The 25,722-nt window shown below is 38.5% G+C and overlaps 1 protein-coding gene across 1 annotated transcript in view; it reads right to left on the bottom strand.

Annotated features, from left to right (window-relative positions):
• The window catches only part of STRC (stereocilin), a 49,741-nt gene that overhangs the window by 19,004 nt on the left and 5,015 nt on the right, over positions 1-25,722 (bottom strand). Inside the window, exons 2-19 of the mRNA XM_063446293.1 lie at positions 21,908-22,966; positions 21,675-21,699; positions 19,958-21,257; positions 18,806-18,868; positions 15,096-15,206; positions 13,604-13,770; positions 12,187-12,373; positions 11,538-11,653; positions 10,621-10,753; positions 8,409-8,591; positions 8,203-8,241; positions 7,083-7,250; positions 6,441-6,584; positions 4,083-4,141; positions 3,127-3,250; positions 2,424-2,515; positions 1,744-1,879; positions 412-611 (exon numbers count right to left, since the gene is read on the bottom strand). Coding sequence (XP_063302363.1) covers positions 412-611; positions 1,744-1,879; positions 2,424-2,515; positions 3,127-3,250; positions 4,083-4,141; positions 6,441-6,584; positions 7,083-7,250; positions 8,203-8,241; positions 8,409-8,591; positions 10,621-10,753; positions 11,538-11,653; positions 12,187-12,373; positions 13,604-13,770; positions 15,096-15,206; positions 18,806-18,868; positions 19,958-21,257; positions 21,675-21,699; positions 21,908-22,966 — 4,306 coding nt within the window. The remainder of the gene's footprint in view (positions 1-411; positions 612-1,743; positions 1,880-2,423; positions 2,516-3,126; positions 3,251-4,082; positions 4,142-6,440; positions 6,585-7,082; positions 7,251-8,202; positions 8,242-8,408; positions 8,592-10,620; positions 10,754-11,537; positions 11,654-12,186; positions 12,374-13,603; positions 13,771-15,095; positions 15,207-18,805; positions 18,869-19,957; positions 21,258-21,674; positions 21,700-21,907; positions 22,967-25,722) is intronic.

The following is a 25,722-nucleotide window of genomic DNA, read 5'->3' as shown; positions in this document are numbered from 1 at the left end:
AATTATTTTTATTATGGTATATTATATAGACTGAGCATATGCAAATTTACCATCAGTAGACTGTAGGCTCGTTTGAGCAGGGTCTTCATTTACCTTTTGTTTCTGTATCATTTTGTAATTATCTCACTTATTGTTAAATCTCCCCCTGTCATAGAATTGTAAAGCGCTGCGGAATTAATTGTCACTATATAAATATCAATAATAATAATAATAATAATAATAAGTATATAGTTAGACAGCCTCATACATAGCTTACATTTCTAGAATTAAAAAAAATAGTTTTACTGTTATTATTAGGCATTTTATTTTTCTCTGCAACAAATAAAATGGGTAATAATAGACTCTCATTAACACTCAGAAAGATTGAAACACAAAGAAATATCAGAATGCATGAATATTTGGTTACAATACCCCAACATATCTTCTTCTGTTAAGATCTTCCCAAGTTTCCCTATAAATTCCTCGGAAAAGCAGTATGTTTTTAATTCATCCAAGTGTAACAATAGATGCCTCCTATTAATTTGTGAGATGTGCTCTTCTCCAATATAGCCAACCAAAGGTCCCAGGAGCTCTAAGTCTTCCACCAATATCTCTCCATGTTCGGGAATTTGCTGGAAATAGAATAATGGTTATTCTACATGGAAATTCAGAGACATTAGGGTTTATTCACAAAACAGGACGCTGTGGAGAAATGTCAGTGGAGGTCCAAAGCCCACTTCCTTCCCAGAAATGCTAGTCCAGCAGGAACATTATATACAGCCCTTTGGCAATAGAATGAGGGGCAATTCTGGAGGATAGGCAAGATAGGTGGAGTTTGTTGTAATGGAAATAAAACAAAATCAACAACGTGTATAAATATTGTTGGTAGTGGAAACATTAAGCAGTAACCTTGTCACATCCTTTTATTCAATGATTAAATGTTTGTATCATCATTTTTATAATTTTAGGTTTTGTTTAGTTATGAAGAATACACTGGCATTTTACAAGCAATATTATAAGAACTATACATTTAGTACCTCTCCCACTTCAAATTTGGGCTATATTATATTATACATGGGTCAAAGTTCAGAGTAGGGTTTGAGGAGTCAATATTTTTTTTTAGTAATTAACTAATTTCAATGATACTGCATACAACGAATGTTTAACTTATAGAGAATTGTTTGACTAGGTGCGGAAGAAGACATCTTCTAAATGAGCTCCATTTGATGATTCACAGAGTTGGGCTCTTTCGATTGCATTGTTCATAACATTAGTTAATGTTTGAGGCTTTAGTGCTTCAATTTCTGCACAGCTATTCTCCTTGAGCTGCTCAAGTGTATGCAGTTTGTTGAAATACACCCGCTCCTTCCAATATCCCTACATGAAGTTATCGGGAGCTAAAAGATCGGGTGAACGTGGTAGCATACATTGAAGTGGCACCGGTTAACTCTTTGCATCACACATCCCTGGTGTAGTCTCCATCTAACATGGCTGAAACCCAAACATGAACTGGGGAGAGAGAGGAAATGTGGAGCTGTGTCCACCCCTAGCCTAAAGGTCACTGCCAACATCCACCACAGACTCTACTACTGACAATTTTCAAATCATATATTGCACGGTGTGTGATGTCACACTGCGCAATAGAAGCCATATTGCATGGTATGACTGACACGGTGCAATGCAGGGCCCCGAATATTAGTGCTTAAGATTAGTTCTGTTTATCTTCCTTTTTATCTGCCACAGTTCCTTAGTAACCAATCTTACCAAGACACGGAGCGCTTTTTCCACCAAAGCAGCCTTCTTGTGAGGAAGAAGCTCCAGGAAGACCTTGGGATATTTATGGGCATGTTCCAAGAACAGCTTCACCGAGTCATTGGAAAGTCTGTCAATTAATTTCACACTAAGAAAACAAGACACAAAACAGCTTAGAGACGTTTACTGTCATCCAGCAGAGGTGTAACAAAATAACCAAATCAGGCTATCGTTATTAAATATATTATATATAACCTCCCCTCTGCAGACAAGAACAGGGCTAAACAATATTAAGCAATAAGTCCAATATTGATGTAAGCCAGCTACAATTGCTCTTTAGCTGTAGTTAAAATACAAAGTCAATGATAATTTGCTAAGTTGGAAGCCTTGATCTGATCCTCGACAGACATCGCGTGTCTGTGTCAAACATCGCGCTGGAACATAACCCCTGCTACCATAATCCCTGCTACCACAATCTATGACCTATATGCTCCACAGAACAAATGAAAAAATACATAAAGGTGCTAGCAAGAGAATAGTATATTGGTAGATAAACAATCAATATACTATTCTCTTCAATGAAAAAGGTTAATTACTATTCTGCTAATAGCAATACATACAGATACACATACAAACAAGCAGCCTTTAATGAAATCTATAGATACAGGCTATAGTTACTGGGTAGTACATACGGCAAGTCAGTAACAAATTCAGGTCCCATCCACGCTGTGTCTTCCCATGACAGCCCAGGCCGCCTCTGAATTTCCTCCAAAATGCACTTCCTCTATGTAGAAAATATTATATTAAACATGAGCAAAGTGTGGGTTATACAATTAGAAGCCATAGAGCCTACAAGGACATTTGGCATTTAGACAGCCCTTTATGAAGGTAGGGAGAATGGCAGGAATGATTAATTAATAGATTAATATGAGACAAACTGAAGCTCCTTCAAAGAGAGGCACATGTGGTTAAAATAGGCTCAGAGTATAGGAAAAGAGGTAGACATGTGGTCAGTCATGACTAACGTGGGACAGAGAGCACAGGTAAACAAAGTCACAGCCCCTGGCCAAGCAGTCAGCCACGGTTAGGGTCATAGAGGAACCTCATCTCACGAATAAGTGTCAGATCTGGACTGGTTCTCTATAACAAATGTAAGTTAATAAATCTGCCACATGGGTGGGAGAATAATAGTGATCACAATGCTTCTAATAACAGACTGAAACAAAAGGACAAATGTATCTGTAACCTGTTACGTAAGCAGCATGACATATCTATATGGAAAGAAAGACATTTGCAATATTGATAAGTAAGATATAAATGCCCATAACATAAGATCAAATTACATATGGCCATAATTCCACTTGGTTACTTTGTTAATGAAAAGACATTTATTACCAGGCTTTTACGCAGACCGCAGGGTATTCCATGCAGGTATTTCACAACATCTCTGATTTCGGACAGAGTGTTTAGTTGCTGTAGGGTATCACACTGGATCCCATTTGCAAGACTGCCAAGGGTGCTGCAATTAAAGGAAAATAATGGTGATGGAGAGACACGCTAGACACATGCAAATGAGCGGCAGCAGCATGTTGGCAGAAATTGCTTTATTCACTCTGCCGTCTGCCTCTTAAAATAACTCAGCCATAAATCTTCATATAACCGTTGGCACGCCAGCTGTTGACACCTACAGTACCCATGATGTTCAGACAGACACTATCTTTACTGTTATTTCACACATAAATTCCCCTTTGTCTCTACCATTTATGCCTCAAGGCTGTACCATTTATCCACCACTTCAAAGGGGCACCTAGGTATGATGCCATGCTGATAACTAATAAGTGTACACAGAGATAATTTATCCTTGGTGCAGAAATCAAGCAATCCCCACAAGATCTTCGAGATACCAGTAACAAAGCAGATGGTCACCGTTTAACGTAAACAAAATAACCAGCTCTGGCAACAGACCGTGCCAATTAATAACTCATTTTCAGTTATATTTTATAATTAGTCTTATGCAAAACATTCTAACATCTTGAACTTTTTGATATCCGTGTATAATTTTACAGACTTTTTGATTTAATATAATCCTAGGGCTTGTATGCAACTCAGGAGTCAGCTCATCACAATTTACTATTTGATGACATATTCCTTGTTGATGTTTACACACACAGCATCTCTAGAGAATATCTAGTTTGCATGGCTGTCCATGGAGTAGGTGTGCAATGAAACCATAATCTGTCTGTACACCGTTTCAATAAGAAGAAGGGCAATTTTGGTGGAGTTTTGCCCCTTTTTCCCTATGCAGCAGATGTCTATGAGCACAGCTTACATGGCATCAAAAAGTGACTTACAGAATAGTGTTCTTGGTTAGATTAGCTCCAGCTTGAATCTTCCGCCATAGGAACTGGGTCTGGTAAAAGAGATCATAATCAGATGGGCAACGTTAGCTTGTGATGACGTCTGCGGTGACAGCAAACACATCATCCAGAAACCAATAAAATCAGACTTGTTAATAAAGGAGGAGGGGAATTTGAAGACAATTCTTGGCGTGTATTGTAAGTTGCCTAACTTCTCTAGAAAAACTGGAGGTTATGTTTAAAGAGTAATTCTTGGGAAACCTTGTGACCAATGGAATGTTCCTGATGTCTAATCCACTCCTGGGACCTTACACCAGAGTTACTACTTTATACATGACCCTCTTTAAATTCTATAGTTTTACATATCAGGACATAATAACAATCGTCTGTTCCTTAGCAGGTCTTAAACGTAGGTAAATACAACCTCAGATTAACAGCAACATCACAAGCCCACCAGCAAATCTACAACAAAATGGCTGCTAAAGAAAGAAAATCAAAGTGTTGCAATGGCCCAGTCAAAGTCCAGACTTCAACTCTATTGAAATGCTGTGTCGGGACCTTAAAAGAGGTGTACATAAACAAACATCCTGATATGTAAAGCCATAGAATTCAAAGATGGTGTACTTTCCCATGATTGTATATAGCCCTGTATTCAAAATCCACTATACAACATGTATTGTTTAAGTTTAATAATTGTATTCACGGTCATTCTAGACTATTCACCGTATCAACAGCAAGGCTCCCTTCTTTTCTACATTTAAATTAACAATTGAGCAGCACTTTGAGACATAAGCTTCAATCTTATAAATGAGCTGTGCAAACAGAAAATGTGATGGCATCTAGTGTAACTCTCAACCCACTAATTGGCTTATCCATCATCTCGCTCTTCCCACTCCAATCCATAATAAATGTGGCTGCCATCATTTACCTCGCTGATTGCTTATCTCACTTTAAATGCTCCTCCACTCTGTCAGCTCTTCATTGGTTTTCTATAGCGTTCTTTATTCTCCCGAGCACAATACTGGCTTTAACATACAAAGCCATTATAAATACTAATGTTACAAATTGTAAAAAAAAAAAAAAGAAAAGTGTATACGCTTAATATTTGTTTCTGCTAAGAAAGTCAGAGCACCAGTCAAAACACTTGTTAGCTTTCTACAGATATCCGGCAAATAGGTGAGTCGCTAACTTATACGTTGTTAACAATTCAAAGTGAAATTAAAATTGCAGGACAAAACATTTTCCAGTTAATCTTCTTTAGTATAACATTTGAAAATAATTTTAAATTCACTTTTAATTAACATAAAATCACACTTTAGTTAGTAGGCCTAAAAAAACACAAAACAAAATAAAGAATAAAATGGATTCCTCTTATATGACAGTGAATAATCACATTAACAAGGTATTTTGTTGTTACAGGTTATGCTAACCCGGATCAAGTGGTATAAAAAAAACAAAAAAAAAAAAAAACCATACGTAATATGTATTGTACAGTTAATAGCTAAATGTAGTCTAAAAAGCTACACTCAAACTATACAGAGCCCTATAACCTGTCTCAGGTAGATTTGGTGCCATTTTGTGTAGTAACCTTCTTTGCACTATATTCTTATAGAACTGTTACCCTTGCAGGAACAAGTAATTAAAAGCAAGTAGCAAAATTGCATGTATTTGTTTTTTACAATAACAAGAAATAAAGAATTAACACTATTATGTCTCAGAACCTTCATCCTCGCTCTGATTTTAATTTGAGTTCGTCTAGTTTATACTGTTCTACTAATTTATTTTTTTACTATGGATTTAATATGTCTGGTTTTATATATGAATTCAAAATCCAGCTGTAGACAGAGGTCAGGCTGATCTCCTAAGCACAAAATGCCAGAATCGCAAATTCAAATTTCCTAATTAGGCCCGTGGTAATTTCCAGCAGGCCCATAAAGCCCTAATCCAGAACTGACTGTATCACAGATGCATACGTTATAAAGAGTTTGTTCTCTTTGCAAATTGTCTGCCGCAGTCTATGTTTGGGGTGTTTCCTGCGTCAGTGTCTGAATATGTTTTACTGCCTCTGGTAACAGTGTATATTGTGAGTGTTCCACATATATTATGTAATTACAGTTCTTATTTTATTTTATCCAAGATATTTGAAACTCCGTAAGAACACCAGATAGTTCTGACTTGAAACCAAACAAATAAAACTTTAAAATAACAACACTGAATGAAAATAAAAAGCATAAGATAAGCTCTAGACAGTTTCAATCTTTAAAACCAAATTATGGTTTAGTAAATACCCCTCTTGGTTGAATTTTCTTCACACTTGCATAGCACAGCATAACTGGTGATAGCCCGTTTTACCTGTTGTGGCATCCATTCCAGTTCTCCGTATAGACTAATGTTCTTCAGCAGTGTCTGCGTATCAAGGTGCAAAAGTTTTAGAGGGGCAAATGGAAGCAGGCAAGCCAACTGCACAGACCAGCGTTCTTGTTCATAGGAATATTGCTGCATTAGTACAAAGAACAGAGAATATACAGTGTTAGTGCCAATTTACCATGGCAAGTCCCCAGCAGGGTCCTGATACTACACTGATACTTAGCTTTCATTCAGTATCCCAGCAAAGAGCTAAACCTAACAAATCTAAAACTACCTGCTACTCTTAGTGTATGTAAAGGAGTCAGAATATTTAAACATTATGTAGTGTTATCAAAAAGCAGAACAGTAATGGATGTTGGTTAAAAATAGGATATGGCCTCTGGGTGCAAGACCCATACATAGGAGATAATAACTCTCTTGTTCCTATAACATTTAGCAATTTTATAATTTACTGTTAAATTCCTCACTTTATAATATTATAAAGCGTGGGATTTGTTGGCACTATATACATGCCAATAATAAACATAATGTGTGATTATGCGTGTGTGTATTTAAAAGATCAATGAGATCTTCTCCCAGCCATGACATGGATGATATAAATTCACTGTAAATATTCACTCAGTGTACCCGGAGGTTCTGCATTATGGCTGCCTTCTGTGCGGCTGACAGCAGAGGAAGGGAAGGTCCCAGACATTGGCAGGCTCTTGTAAGAACAGAAGCAGAGAGAGAACGAAGGATTTCTGGACTCAGAACTGGAATCAGTGAATGGAAACTGCAAATCACAAGTTCTGCAACCTGCATACAAAACACAGGAATCTTTTACAGGATAAATAAAAAGTCCCTGGAGATAAAACAAAACTATAGGAGATGGGAGGGAGGAACAACTCAGTTTAGCACGCTCTAAATACATCAACAAATAGGCTACTGTATGAATTTGGATTGTTGAAGATTCCTGTATGAATTTGGATTATTGGAGATTCCTTTAAACTTTAAGCAGAGATCATGATGCAATCTCTATAAAATATTGTTAACAATAATGACACATTTTCAATTAGCAGTTTTAATTTTACTTTAATTTGCCAGTCACCACCTGGTCTGACTCTGTACTATAAGAGCTGACTGATCTTATTATTGAACCCATGATGAAGATGACTTTAGTTAATTACCCTTTCTACCACCTCAATGTCTTCTGTTGGCGTAAGTGCATTATTATTAATAAAGGTCATTTTACATTGATAAAGGGTATTATACCCAAAACATATGCAACTCTTGATGTCTTTAATTAAAACTGAGTAGTACTTTGTTGCACCAGCATTCTTGTTGGACTTGTTTACCTGTCAATTAATTTGTCAGTAGTAACACATCATTACAGAAACATGACTAGCAATCTATGAATGGAGCAAGTAGACAGCACTACCGACGGGCTGAGCAGGGTCAAAAATATCATAGAATGACCACAGAAGCAATAAGATGGTTACATGATGCTCTTATGCTTCAGGTTATGGGACCTATTATTTTTTTCCCAAGAGCAGAGCAGCAGACAAACAAAAACAAAACAAAACAGGATGGTGGATCTTTTTTTTAAAAGCAGAACTGTCTAGTCAGATTCAGAATAGTAGAGAGTTGTGCAGTTTTTTTTTGTCTCCCTTCACCCCCCTCCCACCCCCACCCTCCCCCAACCCCCTAAGAAAACTGAAAAGAAAAAAAAAACTGCCACTCATGACATGTAATATTAAGAAATACTTACATTGTTTTTTGGGGTGATGTATTTCATCACTGCCAAAGCCTAAAAAATATATTAAAAAAAATATGAAAAATTTTGTTTTTATAGTAAAAGGAAAACCATAACAGCAGCATTAGTCTGATTTAAAAAGGAGGGTGCACATATCACAGACTGTTACTGCAGCTGTGCTCCATGAAGCCAACAATAACTAAACAATATGATACACATACCTGGGCAGGAGATATTTCTGCAGCTTCTACTTTTTGGAGAAGACCAGACAACTGGGAACCTTCAAGCTTTTGGAAGAAATCCACTCCCATTTCAGAAAGTAGACGTTTCCAGCTCATTATTTCGGTCAGACCAAGTCCGTGTAGATTGACCTTCTTTAGTACATCCACTAAGGAGTAGGCCAGCTACAAATGAATAAGAGGGCATTTGCATTATTGACATGGGACTTAATTTGATCATCTGTTTGCTGGGACAAAAAAAAGGAAAAATGTGGCTAAACCAATCAAGTAAAGCAGTTTTCTCCCTTTTTTAATAGGCATATCCAAAACCCCCCTCTTGTCTGCCCCCTTTTTATAAAAAAAAAATGTAGTAAAAAGTAGTAGGGACTATTTTCATTATGTATAACCTGCAGGTACTCATAAGCTGACAAAGGGTCGAATGGCCTTTTGAAAGTTCAATGGCGTTTTTTAAGTTTTGTCATTGGCTGGCTGTGTGTATATTCACTTCCCTCCAGTGACAGGTCACTTCCAGAAGCTGCATGTTGCAGATCCTCTTTGTTGACTCTCATATGATCTTGAGAGTCAACTGAGGTCTGCATAAAGCCATCGGTTGACTAATCATGCATGTAATTTAACTCACACACCCAGGAAAGGGCAGGAAATACAATTTGCAGGCACCATCTTCTTAAAAAAATGTAATATGGCGCACAGTGAAAGAATACCCGACTGGACAGGAACAACAATAAAAATCGTAAGTTTAAACAGTCCCAGGGCCCAAAAAAATTTTGGGAGAGGGTGCCGGGGGGACAGAGTAAGGGATCTCGAGGGAACAAAAAAGTGACAGAACATTTTTTTTTATTTCATATGCAAAATGTTAGTTTTAAAAATCAGTGCACTGTTGCCTACGCAGAGGCATAGTATGTCAAACAAAGGTAAGGCTTATTACATATTTCACATCAATTGACAGAACATTTTTAACCTTTAATTTTGGCATAAAACTTGTCAGAGAAGTTTATACAAAAAAAATGTAAACAAATTTAAAACTACAAGAAATCATTATATAAAAATATATTTCAATGCAGTATGCACAGCTATACAGTGGGACCTCGGTTTACAAACTCCTCGGTTAACATAATTTTCGGTTTACAAAAGAAAATCCATTGAAAATAATGCCTCGGTTTACATTTTTTTTTTGCAATACAAAGCAAGTTTCCCCAGGATGCATTGCACCTGGGAGAAACATATCACCGCCCCCTGCATGCTAGAGCCTGTGGGTAGCACGAGGCGTCGAGTGTGGAGGTGTTGGAGCGGCTTTTGCATCGAGCTTTGGAGCCATTCTGGAAATTGTTTGCAGTTGTTTTGGGACTTTTGGTGCATTTCTCAAGCGGTGAGCTTCGTCGTTTGCGCGCCTTTTATTGTGTGTTCTGCATTGTGGGTTGGTTTCCATGCCAGCTCATTTTGACTTTTTTCTGACCTCCAGAACGGATTAATTGGTTTTCAATGCATTCCTATGGGAAACCGCGTTTTGGTTTACACATTTTTCACAATAAGAAACGTCCCGGAGAATGCATTAAATTCGTAAACCAAGGTCCCACTGTATCTTGTAGTCAGAGAAATTGAACAAAATCTCCTAACACCAAAGTAAAACAGAATTAAATGTTTTAAGGTAATGTCTGGAAACCTCCTCACTCTCCACTGAATTGAATATACGAAGAAAACCTGCCTCAAACAAACAAAAATGCCTAAGGGTTCCATGCTGAATTAACCGTTGTTGATGCCTAAAGCCTACTCTCCACATATTAGTAGGATAGATATCAGGTTGCTACAGATGATTGTCCCCTAGTCCATCTAGAGAATTTAGAAAGAGTTTGCTTTTCTGTCACCTGGTTCTTTACCAATCACTGAGCTAGGCCCGACATCAGGGGGTGGCTGTACTGGAGGCCCAGACCTTGAGCTGTGCAAGGGGCCCTAAAAGTTCTGATGGCAGCCCTGCAGAGTGAGGGCACCCAATACACGTTTCTCTCAATTGTGAGCTGTGTCAGAGGTGCTTGTTGGGTTATTTGAACACTACACTTCCACTCTACAACAACAGTATTTTTGTAAAATTTAAAGTTTATGGTTTGATACGCAGGAGATTGAATAAAAACACAACAGCCATATTTTTTCTAATTATTATAAGCACAGATGCATTGACCCTCACATAAAAATCACTTACCCGTCCACGGGGGGATAAAGTCCTGTTTGAAATGCACTCAAGCAGATTTTTCTCCAGGCTTCCAAGTGGGTATTGAAGTTGGAGATAACTGTGAAGATCCTCATATGTCAAGTAACAGATGAGGCTACCAAGCCTACAATGGAAGCCATATAGGTTATAGAGTCAGGAATGTGAGCAAATAGACTGATAGAACCATTGTATCTGTCCTGCATGGGATATTAGATCATATTCTCCCTGTGTACTAACATCTGTAGCCTTCTCATTTCTGCTTCCTCAGCTCTTTCCCTTCAGTGCATTCCAAGTAAGCACTTGTGCCATATACCAGTGGTCCACAACCCAGTCCTAATGGACCACCAACAGTCCAGGATTTATGTATTTTTTTCACTTTTCTATTCAAATGGAGATACTGACAAAAACTGGACTGTTGGTGGTCCATGAGGACTGTGTTGGGAACCACTGCCCTATAGTGATCATATGGTAGATGTTTGGATGCTGCTCTGTGACTCAGTTCCGTAGGTTTAATGGAAATACAAATGGGATACTTGTGGCTGTAACAGTAACTATAAAAAATTCTTACCTACCATTGCTTTGATGCCATGGGTTTATTGTTTACAATAGAAATTATACCATAATCACATTGCATGTTAAGTCTTTAACAGCTTTTGAGGGTTTCTTTTCATCACAAAGACTAAGCTGGAGAGGGACATTTGATTATTTAATGCAGTAGAAAGGAATCAGGTGTTGCATGAGGTCTCCGAGTCCGAGCTCATAGGTGTGACTAGTGGATCAGAGGTCTTGGTTAGACTCCCGGATAATGCAAAATTAGCCCTAGCAGTTTATGAGTGTATTCTCGTTGTTTTTTTATTTTATTTTAAATAATCCTATAGACTGTGAAAGATGGCATGAAGGCTGTATACCTCTGAATCTGTTCCGTTGTTTCGTCTCTGTCTCTGTTCATAAGACTTTGTGCCACATAGCGGCCATGAACCATATCAAGCTTTACGTCTTTCCAGCCATCTGCCAGCAATTTAATCTGATAGACACAAAACAAATGATTAGCATCGCTGTCACTACCTCAATCACATCCCTTTTATCTAGCACTTTGTACTTGTTCACTTTTCAAAGCCGGCGATCCTATTTATAATTTATCACACAATAGAGCTTCCTGTTCTGATTTTTATATAACAGAGGCAGCCAATCTCATTCAACTGATAGCAGCAAGAATAACATTTAAAGCAGTGGAATTATCAACTTAGTGCCAGGGTAGACAGCCTCGGTCATTCTAGCTATTGTCTACGACTGATCTCATGTACCTCAGCCAGAAGAAGTTATTATCTATAAAAAGCCTAAGCTTTCTTTTTGGATTTGATAAAATGATGTATCACGTGCCATTCTTCCATTTAAACATTTTAGGATAGGCTTTGTATGTACAAAATTTCCAAAAAATAATAGAAGCACTGAAGCAGAGCATTAAGAGGGCCAATATAGTTTGTATGTATTCTACCTGCATACTTTGCTTCCACAAATGCTAACTGATGATGAGGAAAATAAAAGAGAAATAATAACCTGCTCAGGTGTTAACTTTACAAAGTGACAGATGGGCAGATACGGGAGTATAGGCTGGATAGATCTCAGAAAGTATGGAGGCCATAAAGGAATATCACCAAACAGGTCAACCTGCAGGAGTCTTCTTGCAAAGGCCCGTTTCTGTGTGATCTTCATATCCGGGCTGTGGATCCTGATTGCATCTAATCTGGAACAAATTATCATCTATCAGCATGAACACCGCATATAATATGCTCAAATCAAGAGAACACAGTAATATATATTTATAAGGCAAAAATACTATTATCAATCTGGTGAGCTAAATTATTACTGTAGCGGGGAAATTGCACCCCCACTGTGACACCCTGGCACCCCGGCACCCCATGATTATGAGGTATAACAGTCCCCATTTTGCATCATAAATCTCTTTAGCCAACGCTTCTACCCAATGCCCCTTTTTCTAGGAGCTCCATATTGTTGTTGTGTTTGGGTGGACAACAGAGCTCACAGCAGTAATATTCACAGTAATTGTACTTTAAACTACAATAAACGTGTTTAGATATCAGTCTGTGTAAAAAAACAAAAAATTTTCTAATTACATTATAGTTGCATAAATTGTAAATATTAAGTCATCTACAATTTCTCAGAACAGCCTCACCCCTGGTAACACTCCCCACTAACACCCCTAAAATGAAAGTGTCCCTCTTTGCCCATTTAAAATGTTTAGCAATTTCTCTCCTGCATTGCGTACATCCTTCAAGCAGGAAAGCAAATAGATTTAAAGCCACAGCAAAAAAGAAAATTAAAATATCAAATGTCTAGACATAAACATAAACAACATTTGAAGAAATTCCAAGTTCTAACAGAAAATTGTAACTCCACTACAGTTTCCGTCAAAGAAAGCCTGTAATTTTCAAAGTATTATTTTACATTTGCTTCTATGTTTTACTCATAGTATTGTGTTGACAGTTATATTGCTTGAATCAAGTACTTTAGTTTTCCATTTTGTCTCCCCTCCAAGTCATAGCTTTCATCATACTGTTTTCATCAAACAATAGGTGTCTCTAATGACACTAATTGGCTTATAGCGATGAGATTTCTTTAGTCTACAGGACTCTAGACGTCTGAAAATAGCCGGTATATGGAAGTGAATCAACCGCATCATGTAACAAAATTATTCTGATCCTGTGCGCGCATCCACCATATTATTATAGGATTAATCTGTAATGAACATAAACTTGTTTATAACACAGCAAGACCTTAATGTGACCTTTACTGTAATACTGTTGTGTAAAAAAAAACATAAAGTCAGTAAATGACTTGCTATGCTGGTAATTATATATCTGGATAGTAATAAGCAGTCAGTATGCACCGTGGTTAGGGCATTTCAAGATAGACAGTTTATAGTACAAGCTGGGTCTGGGACTGATACACTTACACACTCTGATTGGCCAGCAGGGACAGAGGGAAGCTGATGATGTCAGAGACGGACATAAATGGAATAAACTGGGATAAGTCTACAAATATCTGGGGGGTCAGTCGAGGGAATTTCTGGATCATCATGGAGGTGAGGGTCTCCAAACCTTTCTCATCGGGTAGAGAGACCTGAAAAGACGAAAAAAGCTGTTTATATCGTTGTTATTTGAATTTATTTATAATGTGTTACTAAATTGTATTAAAATTTATATTTTAAATAATGGTTTTAGCACAACTTAGTTTGACAGTCATGAACATGGAAAGGAATTTTCAATGGAATAGACAAATTTAGTCCAAACTAAACCAACCTGGAAAATAGGCTGAATATAGGTTTGTGGAATGTTGGGGTAAGTTGTAGCTTTGTAGATTAGAACCAGGAAACTAACGACTGAAGGGTGTGGAAAGTCAGAAGAAGGGCAATACATTATTGTTACCCATCACATTTAATAAATACACTGGTATGCCTACAGAAATACATAACTCCTGCCAGCCGGGAAGAAGTAAGTTTAAAACACAAACGGATGGTAAATTTGATAGCAAGGCTATCTCTATTATATAATAATATAGTTCTCTGCCCAAAAAGTCCTCTAGTTCGCCTTCAGAAATACATTATATGTAGTATGTTCCATAGAAGACTTAAGGAAGATTTAAAGACTTGGGCACGGTGTGACAGTTTTGGTTTGGCTGAATCATTTATCCACAAATTTTAGTTTTGTTCTTGATGTATGACGCTGGTTCATGGGATGATTTGGTTCAGCAAAATTTCGTCCACATGCAAATATTTAGGGTAACATTTGGATAAGTCAATAAGGGCTTGAAAATGAGCCAGTACACTGATAGGTACATTTTTGGGTTCGTTTTTTGGCTTACAGATCGAGTGAGAAAAAGTAACCAACACAGGGAAAATGTATTCAATATATATTATTTTTTTTTATTTTTTTTTTTTACTGCGCCTCTTTTCCCCCTCTATTGGTCACTTCTCAATTGATCTGTGATCAACACAATACTTACTCAAATGAAGTATGTTTAGCCATTACGCTAGACATTTGCTTAGTCACAAATACGTTTGTACGGTGTTTTGGAGATATGGCATTCGACCAAACAGCAGATATATGACATTCGGCCAAAATTCAGATGAATCACAATTTGCCTGAATCCAAGTGCACAAGTCTAGAGATTTATCAAAGTTTCATATTCTGAAAAGTGATGCAAAATTTAAAAGGGGAGTGTTCACCAAATAATTGTGCCTGGTAATTCTCTTGGTTGTCATAGTAATTGCCACACTTTCAGCACTTTGTACCACCCGTGTCACTTTGATAAACCCCTCTCAGATATAGTACTAGCAACACACAGCATTAAATCATGTAATTAAAGATTTGAAACAGAATTTTCTCCAAAACCTCAATTAAAGATTTCTATTTACTTCCATCATGCCATTTGTTGAATGTTCTTACTTGAATTCGAGGCCAAGATCGGTGCATCAAGGAAAGGAATCGTTCCACTGCCTCATTCTCGGCTGACATTAGAACCTTCTGGAACCCTCCTCGAGGCATCTGTAGATATTCCTGTCAGGAAAACAGAAATATCAATGAAACAGCTCATGCAAAAATTCTATAAATATACCCAATTTATTATCCACAGTTTGTTTTGTAGAGTAACAATGCATACTATATTAGTATTCTTATTTTTTTTTTAATTATTATTACTATTACTTAATAAAGTTAGTGCATTTTAATAGGGTGGGAAAATTAGATATAATACTGATCAGATACCCCCAAACCACTTATTCCCTGTTATCGAGAGGTGGAAAACAAATCATATATCTGCAATTTGACATGGCATTACAGACGAGATTTGATAAGTTGCCAGCATTAGGTGAAATGCTAATGTATGCTTAGACCAGTTATATAACTATTATAATTAGTACTAGATAGTCATTAAAGTAAATATGTTAGCTGCATATATTTTACTAAACCGCATAGAATTTTTGACAATGGTGCATTTGATTTTCAGCTTAAAATATTTTATATTGATTGGAATTAAAATGGCTTATGAATAATGATCAAATTATCACCACATAATATTTATTACAATATAATAAATCAATTATATTCTACAAGAAAATGTCACAAATCCTGTAGCTATGTATGAAATGCTACAGACTATATAACACTGTTTATACATCAATACAATAAACCTAACGCTGCTTCAAGTTCCTGAACTAATTAAAATAATTACCTCTCATATTTCTGCAAACTATAATAGTTAGCTAAAAGTTAGCTGTTACCAATGCATTTGTTTCTAAAGAATTGCTCTGGTTCATATGATTCCTGGCTGTAACCAGAGAACATAGGTATTCTGTGATGATGGCAGAACTACCAGGGTCGCAGTGGTCGCTATTGAGACTAGGCCCTGGGGGGATAGCACAGCTAAGCGGACAAGGGCACATGTATGAGTTTGGGGATGGATGCGTGTGATTGGTTGTGTATGAATGTGTGGGTGGGATTATGTGGTATGTGAGTTTGGTATGGGTGGTCTTACGCTATTGCCACTTGGGATTCGGGCCAGCAAACAGCTTCCCTCCCACCTGCCCCATTGTTATATTTAGTCGCAGCTAGCCAGGGGTATGTCCTTGCCAATTAACTTTGAGGCGGTTATGTCAATATGTGGAATATGGTGGTCAAGTTTCAGGTATCAACCTATCCCTGCTCTAAAGGGTTAACCCACCGAGCAAGGAAACGATCAGCTGGTGGTAAGCATTGGGATGAAGAAGGAATTTATGCCAGAGGGGGGAGGTGAGAAAAAGTGGTACATAGGCTCATGGTCAGTATATTGGCAAGGATGATTGGGTTATACTTTATGACACTATGTGTTAATTTATTTGTTAAAGGGAAACTCCAGTGCCAGGAAAACGATCCGTTTTCCTGGCACTGGAGGGTCCCTCTCCCTCCCACCCCCCAATCCCCAGTTGCTGAAGGGGTGAAAACCTCTTCAGTGACTTACCAGAGGCAGCGACAGGTCCCACGTCGCTGCTTCCTCCTCCCCCGCCGCTCCTCCTTCTGCTTACGTCGGCCGGTGGGCGAGACTGATCTCGCCCGCCGGCCGAGGAGACCTAATGCGCATGCGCGGCAATGCCGCGCATGCGCATTAGCGCACCCCATAGGAAAGCATTGAAAATGAATTTCAATGCTTCCCTATGGGGAATAGAGCGACGCTGGAGGTCCTCACACAGCGTGAGGACGTCCAGCGACGCTCTAGCACAGAAAACCTGTGCTATAGAGCAGGAAGTTCCCTCTAGTGGCTGTCTAATAGACAGCCACAAGGGGAGGACTTAACCCTGCAAGGTAATTATTGCAGTTTAAAAAAAACTGCAATAATTACACTTGCAGGGTTAAGGGTAGTGGGAGTTGGCACCCAGACCACTCCAATGAGCAGAAGTGGTCTGGGTGCCTGGAGTGTCCCTTTAAGTTATGGTTATTTAGGTTTGACGTTTGGTTTATATCAAGTAAAGATAAAGATTACAAATAATTTATGGATGTGTTATACAGTATTTATCATATGTTATAATAAATGTTGTGGCCTGTTTTATCCATACTACGTTGTTTGTCATTATTTGGGAGATAAGTGGGATAGTTCTCTGTTATTATGCTGCATCACGATTCCCCACTATGTACATACATGTCCCTTAGAGTTACCGTATATACTCGAGTATAAGCCGAGTTTTTCAGCACATTTTTTGTGCTGAAAAACCGGAACTCGGCTTATACTCGAGTCAATAGTCTGTATTATGGCAATTTGCATTGCCATAATACAGACTGGGGGGAGAGGGGGCTGTCAGAGCTGTAACTTACCTTTCCTGCAGCTCCTGTCAGCTTCCTCCTCCTCCGCGCCGTCCGTTCAGCACCTCGGTCAGCTCCCAGTGTAAATCTCGCGAGACACTTACAGTGTGAGCTGACAGAGGGAGCTGCACAGACGGCGCGGAGGAGGAGAGAGCTGACAGGAGCTGCAGGAAAGGTAAGTTACAGCTCTGACAGCCCCCTCTCCCCCCACTGAACTGCCAATGCCACTAGACCACCAGGGAAGGAGCCCCCCTCCCTGGCCAGCTAGCAAGCAGGGAGGGGGGACGAAAATAAGAATACAGATATTAATAATAATAATAAAAATTTAATAAAAGTATTAATAATAATAATAATGAAAACATATTAAAAAATAATAAAAAAATAATAATTAAAAAAAAATAATATAACAAAAAAAACAATTAGTATTAAAATAATAAAAATAATAAAAATGCCCACCCCCACCAAGGCTCTGCATCACACACTCAAACACTGCATTCATACACACTGCACTAATACACACACACCCATACTGCATTCATACACACACACTGCATTCATACACACACTGCATCACACACACACACTGCACTCACACACTGCATTCATACACACACACTGCACTCATATACACACACAGCATTCATACACACTGCACTCATATATATACACACTGCATTCATACACACACACTGCATTCATACACACACACTGCATTCATACACACACACTGCATTCATACACACTGCATTCATACACACTGCATTCATACACACACACACTGCATTCATACACACACTGCAAATAAATATTCAATTAATATAATTTTTTTAGGATCTAATTTTATTTAGAGATTTACCAGTAGTTGCTGCATTTCCCACCCTAGTCTTATACTCGAGTCAATAAGTTTTCCCAGTTTTTTGGGGTAAAATTAGGGGCCTCGGCTTATATTCGGGTCGGCTTATACTCGAGTATATACGGTAAGTAAGTGTGTTTTTTTTATACTTGCCTTCATTGTACACATCACCTCTGTTAATGATTTAATAGTTTTTACTTGGGTGCATAAAATGAAATCCATTAAAATATCTCCTCTTTATGATCAGCAAGTATCACACTTATGAATATAATCTATTAAGGCCAAAAATATACTCGCATGAGACTTCTAAAGTATGCCAGCGCACCCTCCTATCACATGTGCTGAGTGAGTTGGTGGTCTGGGTAACAGAATGTCAGGATCAGGCAGGCTAACATGAAAGTCTTCAACTGCTCTATTCTCCTGTAATGAGGTGTATAGTATCAATAAATTATTTCAATATAGTTCACAGTACCTGCAGAAGAATCTCAAAAGATGAGGCATTTTCTTCGTTCTGCATAAGTTCCCACAGCACAGGCTAAGGGCATAAATAGAATCATTAATACAGTGGGGTGAAATCATCTAAAGAGTTTACTTGCAAAACAATGAGCTGAGAACACAATTTAAATCAGAATGTTCAATCTAGCCAAATTAAAGATTAATTTGGTTCAACTCATTGTTTAGTAAATAAGCCCCAAAATAAAAACTAATGTCAAGTTCCAAGTTCAATTTTGGATCGTATCATTAAAACAGGTGTTTTTACAGACACACTTTCTACATTAGAATTATGATGAAGTAAATGAATTTCATATGACAATATGGTCATGATTTACATAACAAAAGTTTGCAAACAACAGTCATTTTCTCTGACAAATTTGTTTTTGGTTTTTAAACTAATATATTCAGATTTAAATGCCAATAGCATGTACGTAGATATATGATGCAAATAATGTACACAAACAATGATGCAACAATTGCAGTATGGTTCCAGTAAAGGCAGGGGCCCTGATTTAGGTGTGCAATCTGAGCTTCCTCTCATGTGCTTACCCACTCCTTTACAATACCTTCTTATGAGGTGTAAAATATGGCCGCACCTTTGCAATGCTATGTATCTGAAAAGATCTCTTACCATCTATGTGTGTAGTTGATGCTCTTGAAAATCATTAAAATATGTACATAAAAAAAATACAGGGACTGCCCACTCATGTCATTACCCCTCATTTCTTTATGTTGAGAGGTATGCTGATGCCTGGAGGGTATCACCACTGACACAAATTGCATCACTGGCTACACCAATGATGGCGTCAACGCACGTCAGGCTGATAGACAACGCACGTCAGGCTGATAGACAGCCTCCAGGCCAGACCTACACATGAGACCATGGCTGAAGCACTCTCTGCATTGTCTAAGGGCCTGCCACACAGTGTGAGTGTGTCTAATGGTGTACTTGCACTCACACCAGTTTGATATGCCGCTTTATGCCCACCCCCATCATTTTTTTGAGTGAGTCTGTCATGACACAGGTCGCATCCCTGGCCAATCCTCTTTGGGCCTGTCCCAACTTCATACCTTCCTACGTTGTAATGTATGCACAATGTAGGGTTCAGCATAGCGTCTGATTACTTACACTGAAGCAGCTCAGGAGATCTTCCTTGTCAGAGGCGTCATTGTTTTGTTCCAGGTACCACTCCACAGTCTGAAGGATACTGAGTGTAGAATTCATCTTGAAAGAAGCCCAAAGAGAGCCATTATCCAGTAAGCTAGAAAGGAGGATGGCCTCTCCCAGTCTATCCCTTGTTTCCTTACCTATCTGATCCAGGTCAGAAAGGGTGAACAGAAAATCCAGAATCTTCAGAAGATATTGTAGGTTTTGAGCCCAACCAGTGGACTCACTGTCACATTGGGAGAGCTGAGAGACTAGTCCTATGGTGTAGGAGACAGGACTTCTGCAGAGCTGGGACACATCAAAATTTGAGGAAAGAGGAAGCATATCTACTATTTTCTGAAGAAAGCACTTTCCCTCTTCTGGAGTAATTGTCCAATATTCTGTGCAGTATTTCGCAACCCAGGAATGAATGGGTCTTAAAGTGCTATATAATGCACTATCTCTGCATACAATATCTCCAAATTCCTGGATATTTATCCCTCTGCACTCTTCCATCATGGTAGCATTTCTAAACATGCTTTCATCCCATTTCCTGTAATTGCAGGATGAATTGAGCATGTTTATTTTTGATGTTTGGCGATGGCAAAGTTTAGACACCCAAGCCCTACTAGCTTCTGACATGCCTGACAAGGTTTCATTGCTGCATAGGGTATCCATCCAAATTGTCTTATTTTCCAACAGGCAAGTTTTCAAACCTTTTGGATTCATAGATAGTCCTTGCCACATATCAGAACACTTTCTAAGGTTCCTTAATGCTCTGACAATGTCAGAACTATTATAGGCACTGTGGCAGAGCTCACTAATCAAAGGTGGGTTCTCAGTCAGTTTGGAAAATGATGAGTTCTTGCATATAGTGATATTGAACTCTGCTGGGAAATATTCTCTGCAAACCCACACCCAAAATGAGTCTTCTTCCATCGACGACAAATACCAAGCGGCATCTGAACATGCTGTCTTTAGATCATAGGTGGACTCAAGGGAATAGCCAGTGTCATTGTAAACATTGCAATAGAGAAAGACTGTAAAGTTGGAAACACCTGGCAGTCCCGGGATGGTATCATTGCAGACGGCTTCCAGAACTTCTGAATATGGTGGTATTTCCTCCACAAAATCAGCTTCCGATCTTTTTGTGATATTATGAGTTTTTCTTTCATTTTGCCCAGTAACTTTACTACATGCCAGGATTGGTGGGGCAGATGGGAATGTTGTGGAAGTAAAACCAAAAGACTGGATATTCCAGGTCAAGTTATGCTTTATACCCCTATATATTAAAAAAAAAGATAAATATATTTTGTAGTAGTATGTAAATACAACTTTTACAGACATTTAAAATTATATGCAGCTATAAAGGTTTGTGGGAATAATGCTTTAGACTGGATAATAACACTAGACTAGCAGGGGCACACCGAGAGCCTTATGTTTGGTCAGTGTCCCATGATGTCATGCTATGTTGAGACCATTTGACTACACTTTTCATAAAAAAAAACAAAGTGGTGTATATTTATATTGTGGAAAGGGGGACTAAGAAAGTGAGACTTGTTGAATATTTTATTGTCAACTGTAAAGGTCCTATCTGCATTGAACACGAAAGTCCTAAAATACTGCAGAAATTCACGCAGATATGAGTTCAGCTAAAACAGCTAGATGGTAGAATAATCTTGTTTTTTTTGTAACTTACCACAAGATCAGTTGCTGCAAGTTACCTGAAAAAATGCAAATAAATTATTAGAAAGGTAGAAAATATCCACTAACAAATATGATATTTAGCTTTTAATGACATTCAGTTGGGTTCTATTGTATATTTTACAACTAGAAAATAATTTAATACAAACACATTGAAGAATTTCTGGTGTACAAAAATAGAGAACTCACACAAGTCACACACTACTCGATAGTCCTCAATTGACCTACCTATAGAACACTTTCCATTCTGGTCAGAGTGGGGAGTACCAATGATTGAAGACACCCTATTCATCAAAGTGCCAGTCATGCGTGAGACTTTCCTACTTAACGTGTCATAAACAGATCGCTCCATTCGTTTCATTAGGTTTTGACGTAAATCTTCTAGCACTTCCCAAACAACTTCCTCTGATCCAGAATCTTTCATTCCTTTTTCTCTTTCCTTGGAACGATAGAAAATCTCAAGGACATTTTGCATTTCAGCCTGATTCAAACCAGAGTTGAGTTTGCTGTTGTTTCCAGTTTTGTCTTTGAAAACTCCAGAGGGAATGCTAAATGGTCTGTATTTCCCATGAGCTGCAACAGAGCTTCCTGACTGGAAGCTGACTAATGGGCGCCAGTTAGAGATTTCAAAGGGAAACATAAGTTTATTAAGTTGGTCTGGGCCAAAGGCACAGTTATTGTGACCCATGAGAGAGCATAAGACTCCTTGAAGTGTTGTACTGGTCTGGGTCAAGGTTCCACTGATCAAAGCTTGGAATAAGGTATCCATGAGCCTACTAAGTATTTCCCAGTTCTGTCCTAAAAGGCGTAGAGCAGTATGGCTGCTGCTAAGTGCTCTTATAATAGTCTGCATGAAGGTTAGAAGAGCAGCCCAGTTTTGACTTCCTCTCAGAGACACAAAGAAGTCCTGCATGTTGAGAAGAGGAAGAGTTGGCGTCTTGACTGCAGGAACCTTTAAGAACTGGTGGACAAGATTTTCCCAGGTTTCAACATCCTCTTCTTGAGAATCTTGACTCTGCAGATACATTGATATATTGTATAAAAATGCAGACAAGCGATTCTGTTTCACCCTGTTTTTCTGAACACTGTTAAAAGACGGAAACCTTTCTTGTGAATTCCATAAGGACTCTAAATTGGCCATCCACCTATCAAGAGTAGTTTGCACATCATCATGGGCCTTCCGAACAGTCATAAAATTAGAGACTTCGGACAAAGGATACCCAAGTTTTGATTTCCATACTGAAAGAATGTTTTCAAACTTTGAGTGTTTTCTTTGTTGGTTGTAGCCTGTATGGGAAGATATATAATAACACATTTATTATATTTACAACAAAGTTTGATACAATAGATAAATAATGAAGTTTTTGTTTTAATATGTGGCTAGCAGGTCCATTAACAAAGTTGGTTGTGAGTACTAGCAGCTAAGATTAGATTAAGAAAACATAAGAAACCCACTTAAATAAATCACAGTATTTCAAGTATGTCCTGGTATATTACATTTCTTATTATCCAACTCTTTGTGCCCACTTTATTGAGGTCATAAATATGAAACGTTGTGTTGATTATCAGCAAGAGAATCTGTCATTTTGAGAGTTTTGAGATGACCCTGCAAGCAATGGAACTTTGGTGTTTTCACAGGTATAAAACAGATGGTAGCTTAACCAACTGAGACATCTCTCTATAAAATACAAACATATTAAAGTTATTTTTACATGTGTCAGCCCAGTGCCATAACCTGTTAAGTTATTCCCTGTAACTGGACTTCATTCCTTGAACTTTGCTGCAAATATATTTGATTCAAAAGATTAACTCATCAGTATATTTTGGTAAATCTAGCTTGCTGAGTTAACATTCAGGCGATATGTAACCTCAGGACTCTGAGTCGTTTATCGGTAGCTGAATTTGAGTTCCCTCTGTATGAATATAGGTCCTTTTATTACAAATACGTTTTTTTTGTTATATTTTCTACGTTAAATATATTATTTGGAAATTATATTTAAATATATTACATCTATAATACAGTTTATATAATAATTCCACAATAACAAAATAAACATGTAGATAACTTACAAAAAACACAAAACAAAAATTAGGCTTCATATATTACAGATAATCTATACTTTCTCTGTTTAAGTCATGCTCCTTAGTTCAGATTAATTTTAATCAACATTGTTTAACATGAATCTCTACCTCTGTTTGGAAAAGGCATCAGCAGCAATATTATCCCCAGACAAAACAGCATTTGCATAGCCATGTCCTGAGTGATGATACAGGACAAGATATATGCCCAGAGGAAACTGAGTCCAGTAGAAAAGTCTCATGTGACGTGGAACTTCATATCTCGTAGCAAGTGTGGCCCAAAGCAAGAAGCGACTCTTGTTCACTGTAAGCAATGCATTCTGGAAACAGGATCTGAAACATAGGGTAATTGGTCTGTCACCTGAGCATTAAACCTCCTGCTGCTGCTGTGCTGTCTCTGGAGTTACAACCATTGCTTACACTCTGTCATCATGTTGCACTTTCCATTGGCCATTGAAAGGGACATCAACTTATAAAACCAGGAGGGGCATTGAAGGTCCCATTGTTCACATATTGAGCAAGGGAATAGCTTGACTATTGCAGGAGTATGCAATCTTCACCACTCCAGATGTTGTTGACTACATCTCCCATAATGCTTGTACAGCTATAATGTTGGCAAAGCATCAGGGGAGATGTAGTCCACAACATCTGGAGTGTTGAAGGTTGCCTACCCCTGTGTCTATTGCAATTATTGTTTGCTGTTGCGTGTTAAGTGTTTAATTAGTTTCAGGTATATTCTTGCAAGAAGGACATTTTAAATCACATGTACATTGGATTGCTGATCATCCAACAACCTATGTTTTGAACACCTTCTTTGTCCACCGGTAAGTGGTCCAACTGTCAATAATGCATAATTTGCCAACTAGATGGAAAATCAAACCTTTACAGTCAGCTGCCAGGTTCATTGTCAGCAACTCGTCTAACATTAATGTCAGTTAATCAGTGATCTACTGTAACGGGACGTGTGATCATTGACTTGGTATAGGATTAAACTGTAATCTGTTTACAATACTGTTCTATCAAATAAAAATTATATTTTATTAAAGACACGGAGGCTCCTATTATGCATATCTCTTTCTTTATTTCCTCAGCAGCAAAGATAGAGGAATATAAATATTATCAAAAAATGAAAGAAAAAACTGTACAGGCATAACAGGTAGCCAATCACATAACAGAGGAAGTAGCTATATAAGTCCTGTGTCTCCCACAATCCCCCTCTTTCTTTGCTGCTTCCTCAGACAGCTAAGTATTTTACTTGAGCTCTCCTACTCATTGCATTTTTGTTTACTTGTGCTTCATGTTTTGATTATGCTTTGTTTCATTATTGTCGTTTTTATTCATTGTTGATTACTATCTGGTACCTACATCGTTGGTGTATTTGGGGGTTCCCCTGGGGGCTTTGCCCGCCACCGCGGGCTGTTTTTCCCCTCCTACCGTCCCTGTTGCCGCTTCTCGGCGCTATCTCAGCCGCGTGGCCCTTCTCTGTGACCGCGGCTGAGTGTGCTCGTTTTTTCCACTCTCGCGGGCTGCCCACGCGGGTAGGTGCACGCGCCCCTTCCCCCGCCTGGAGCCGGTCCACGGGCACACCCTGACACGTGCGGCGGCCATTTTGGGCGGTCATTCGTATCACCCTGTTCTGCCGTGCGGTCGGTCCCTTTGCTCCGGGTCCCCTTGCTACACCAACGATCAGGTTTAGCCTTTTTTCTGTTCTGCTGGGTTAATTAACCCATTTCTAGTATTTTCGTTTTGCTTCTATTGTGCCTCATTATGCAGGATAGCAAGGATGGGCCTACTGACCCCTCTGGGGATTTCCCAATAGATAATCCTGAGGGCGCTGTGGCCTCTCAGGAACTCCAGGCCTTATTAGAAGCTACTATGGCTTCCTCCCTTCAAAAGGCTATTGCCTCCGCTATGGGGACTGTCTCATCCTCTTTTGCCCAGTCACTTCAGTCTGTGCTTTTGCC

Source organism: Pelobates fuscus, chromosome 3 (genome assembly GCF_036172605.1).
Source record: "Pelobates fuscus isolate aPelFus1 chromosome 3, aPelFus1.pri, whole genome shotgun sequence".
NCBI classification, from domain to species: Eukaryota; Metazoa; Chordata; class Amphibia; order Anura; family Pelobatidae; genus Pelobates; species Pelobates fuscus.
Note: the sequence above shows the minus strand (reverse complement) of the source record. Positions and strands in the feature narration are given on the sequence as shown.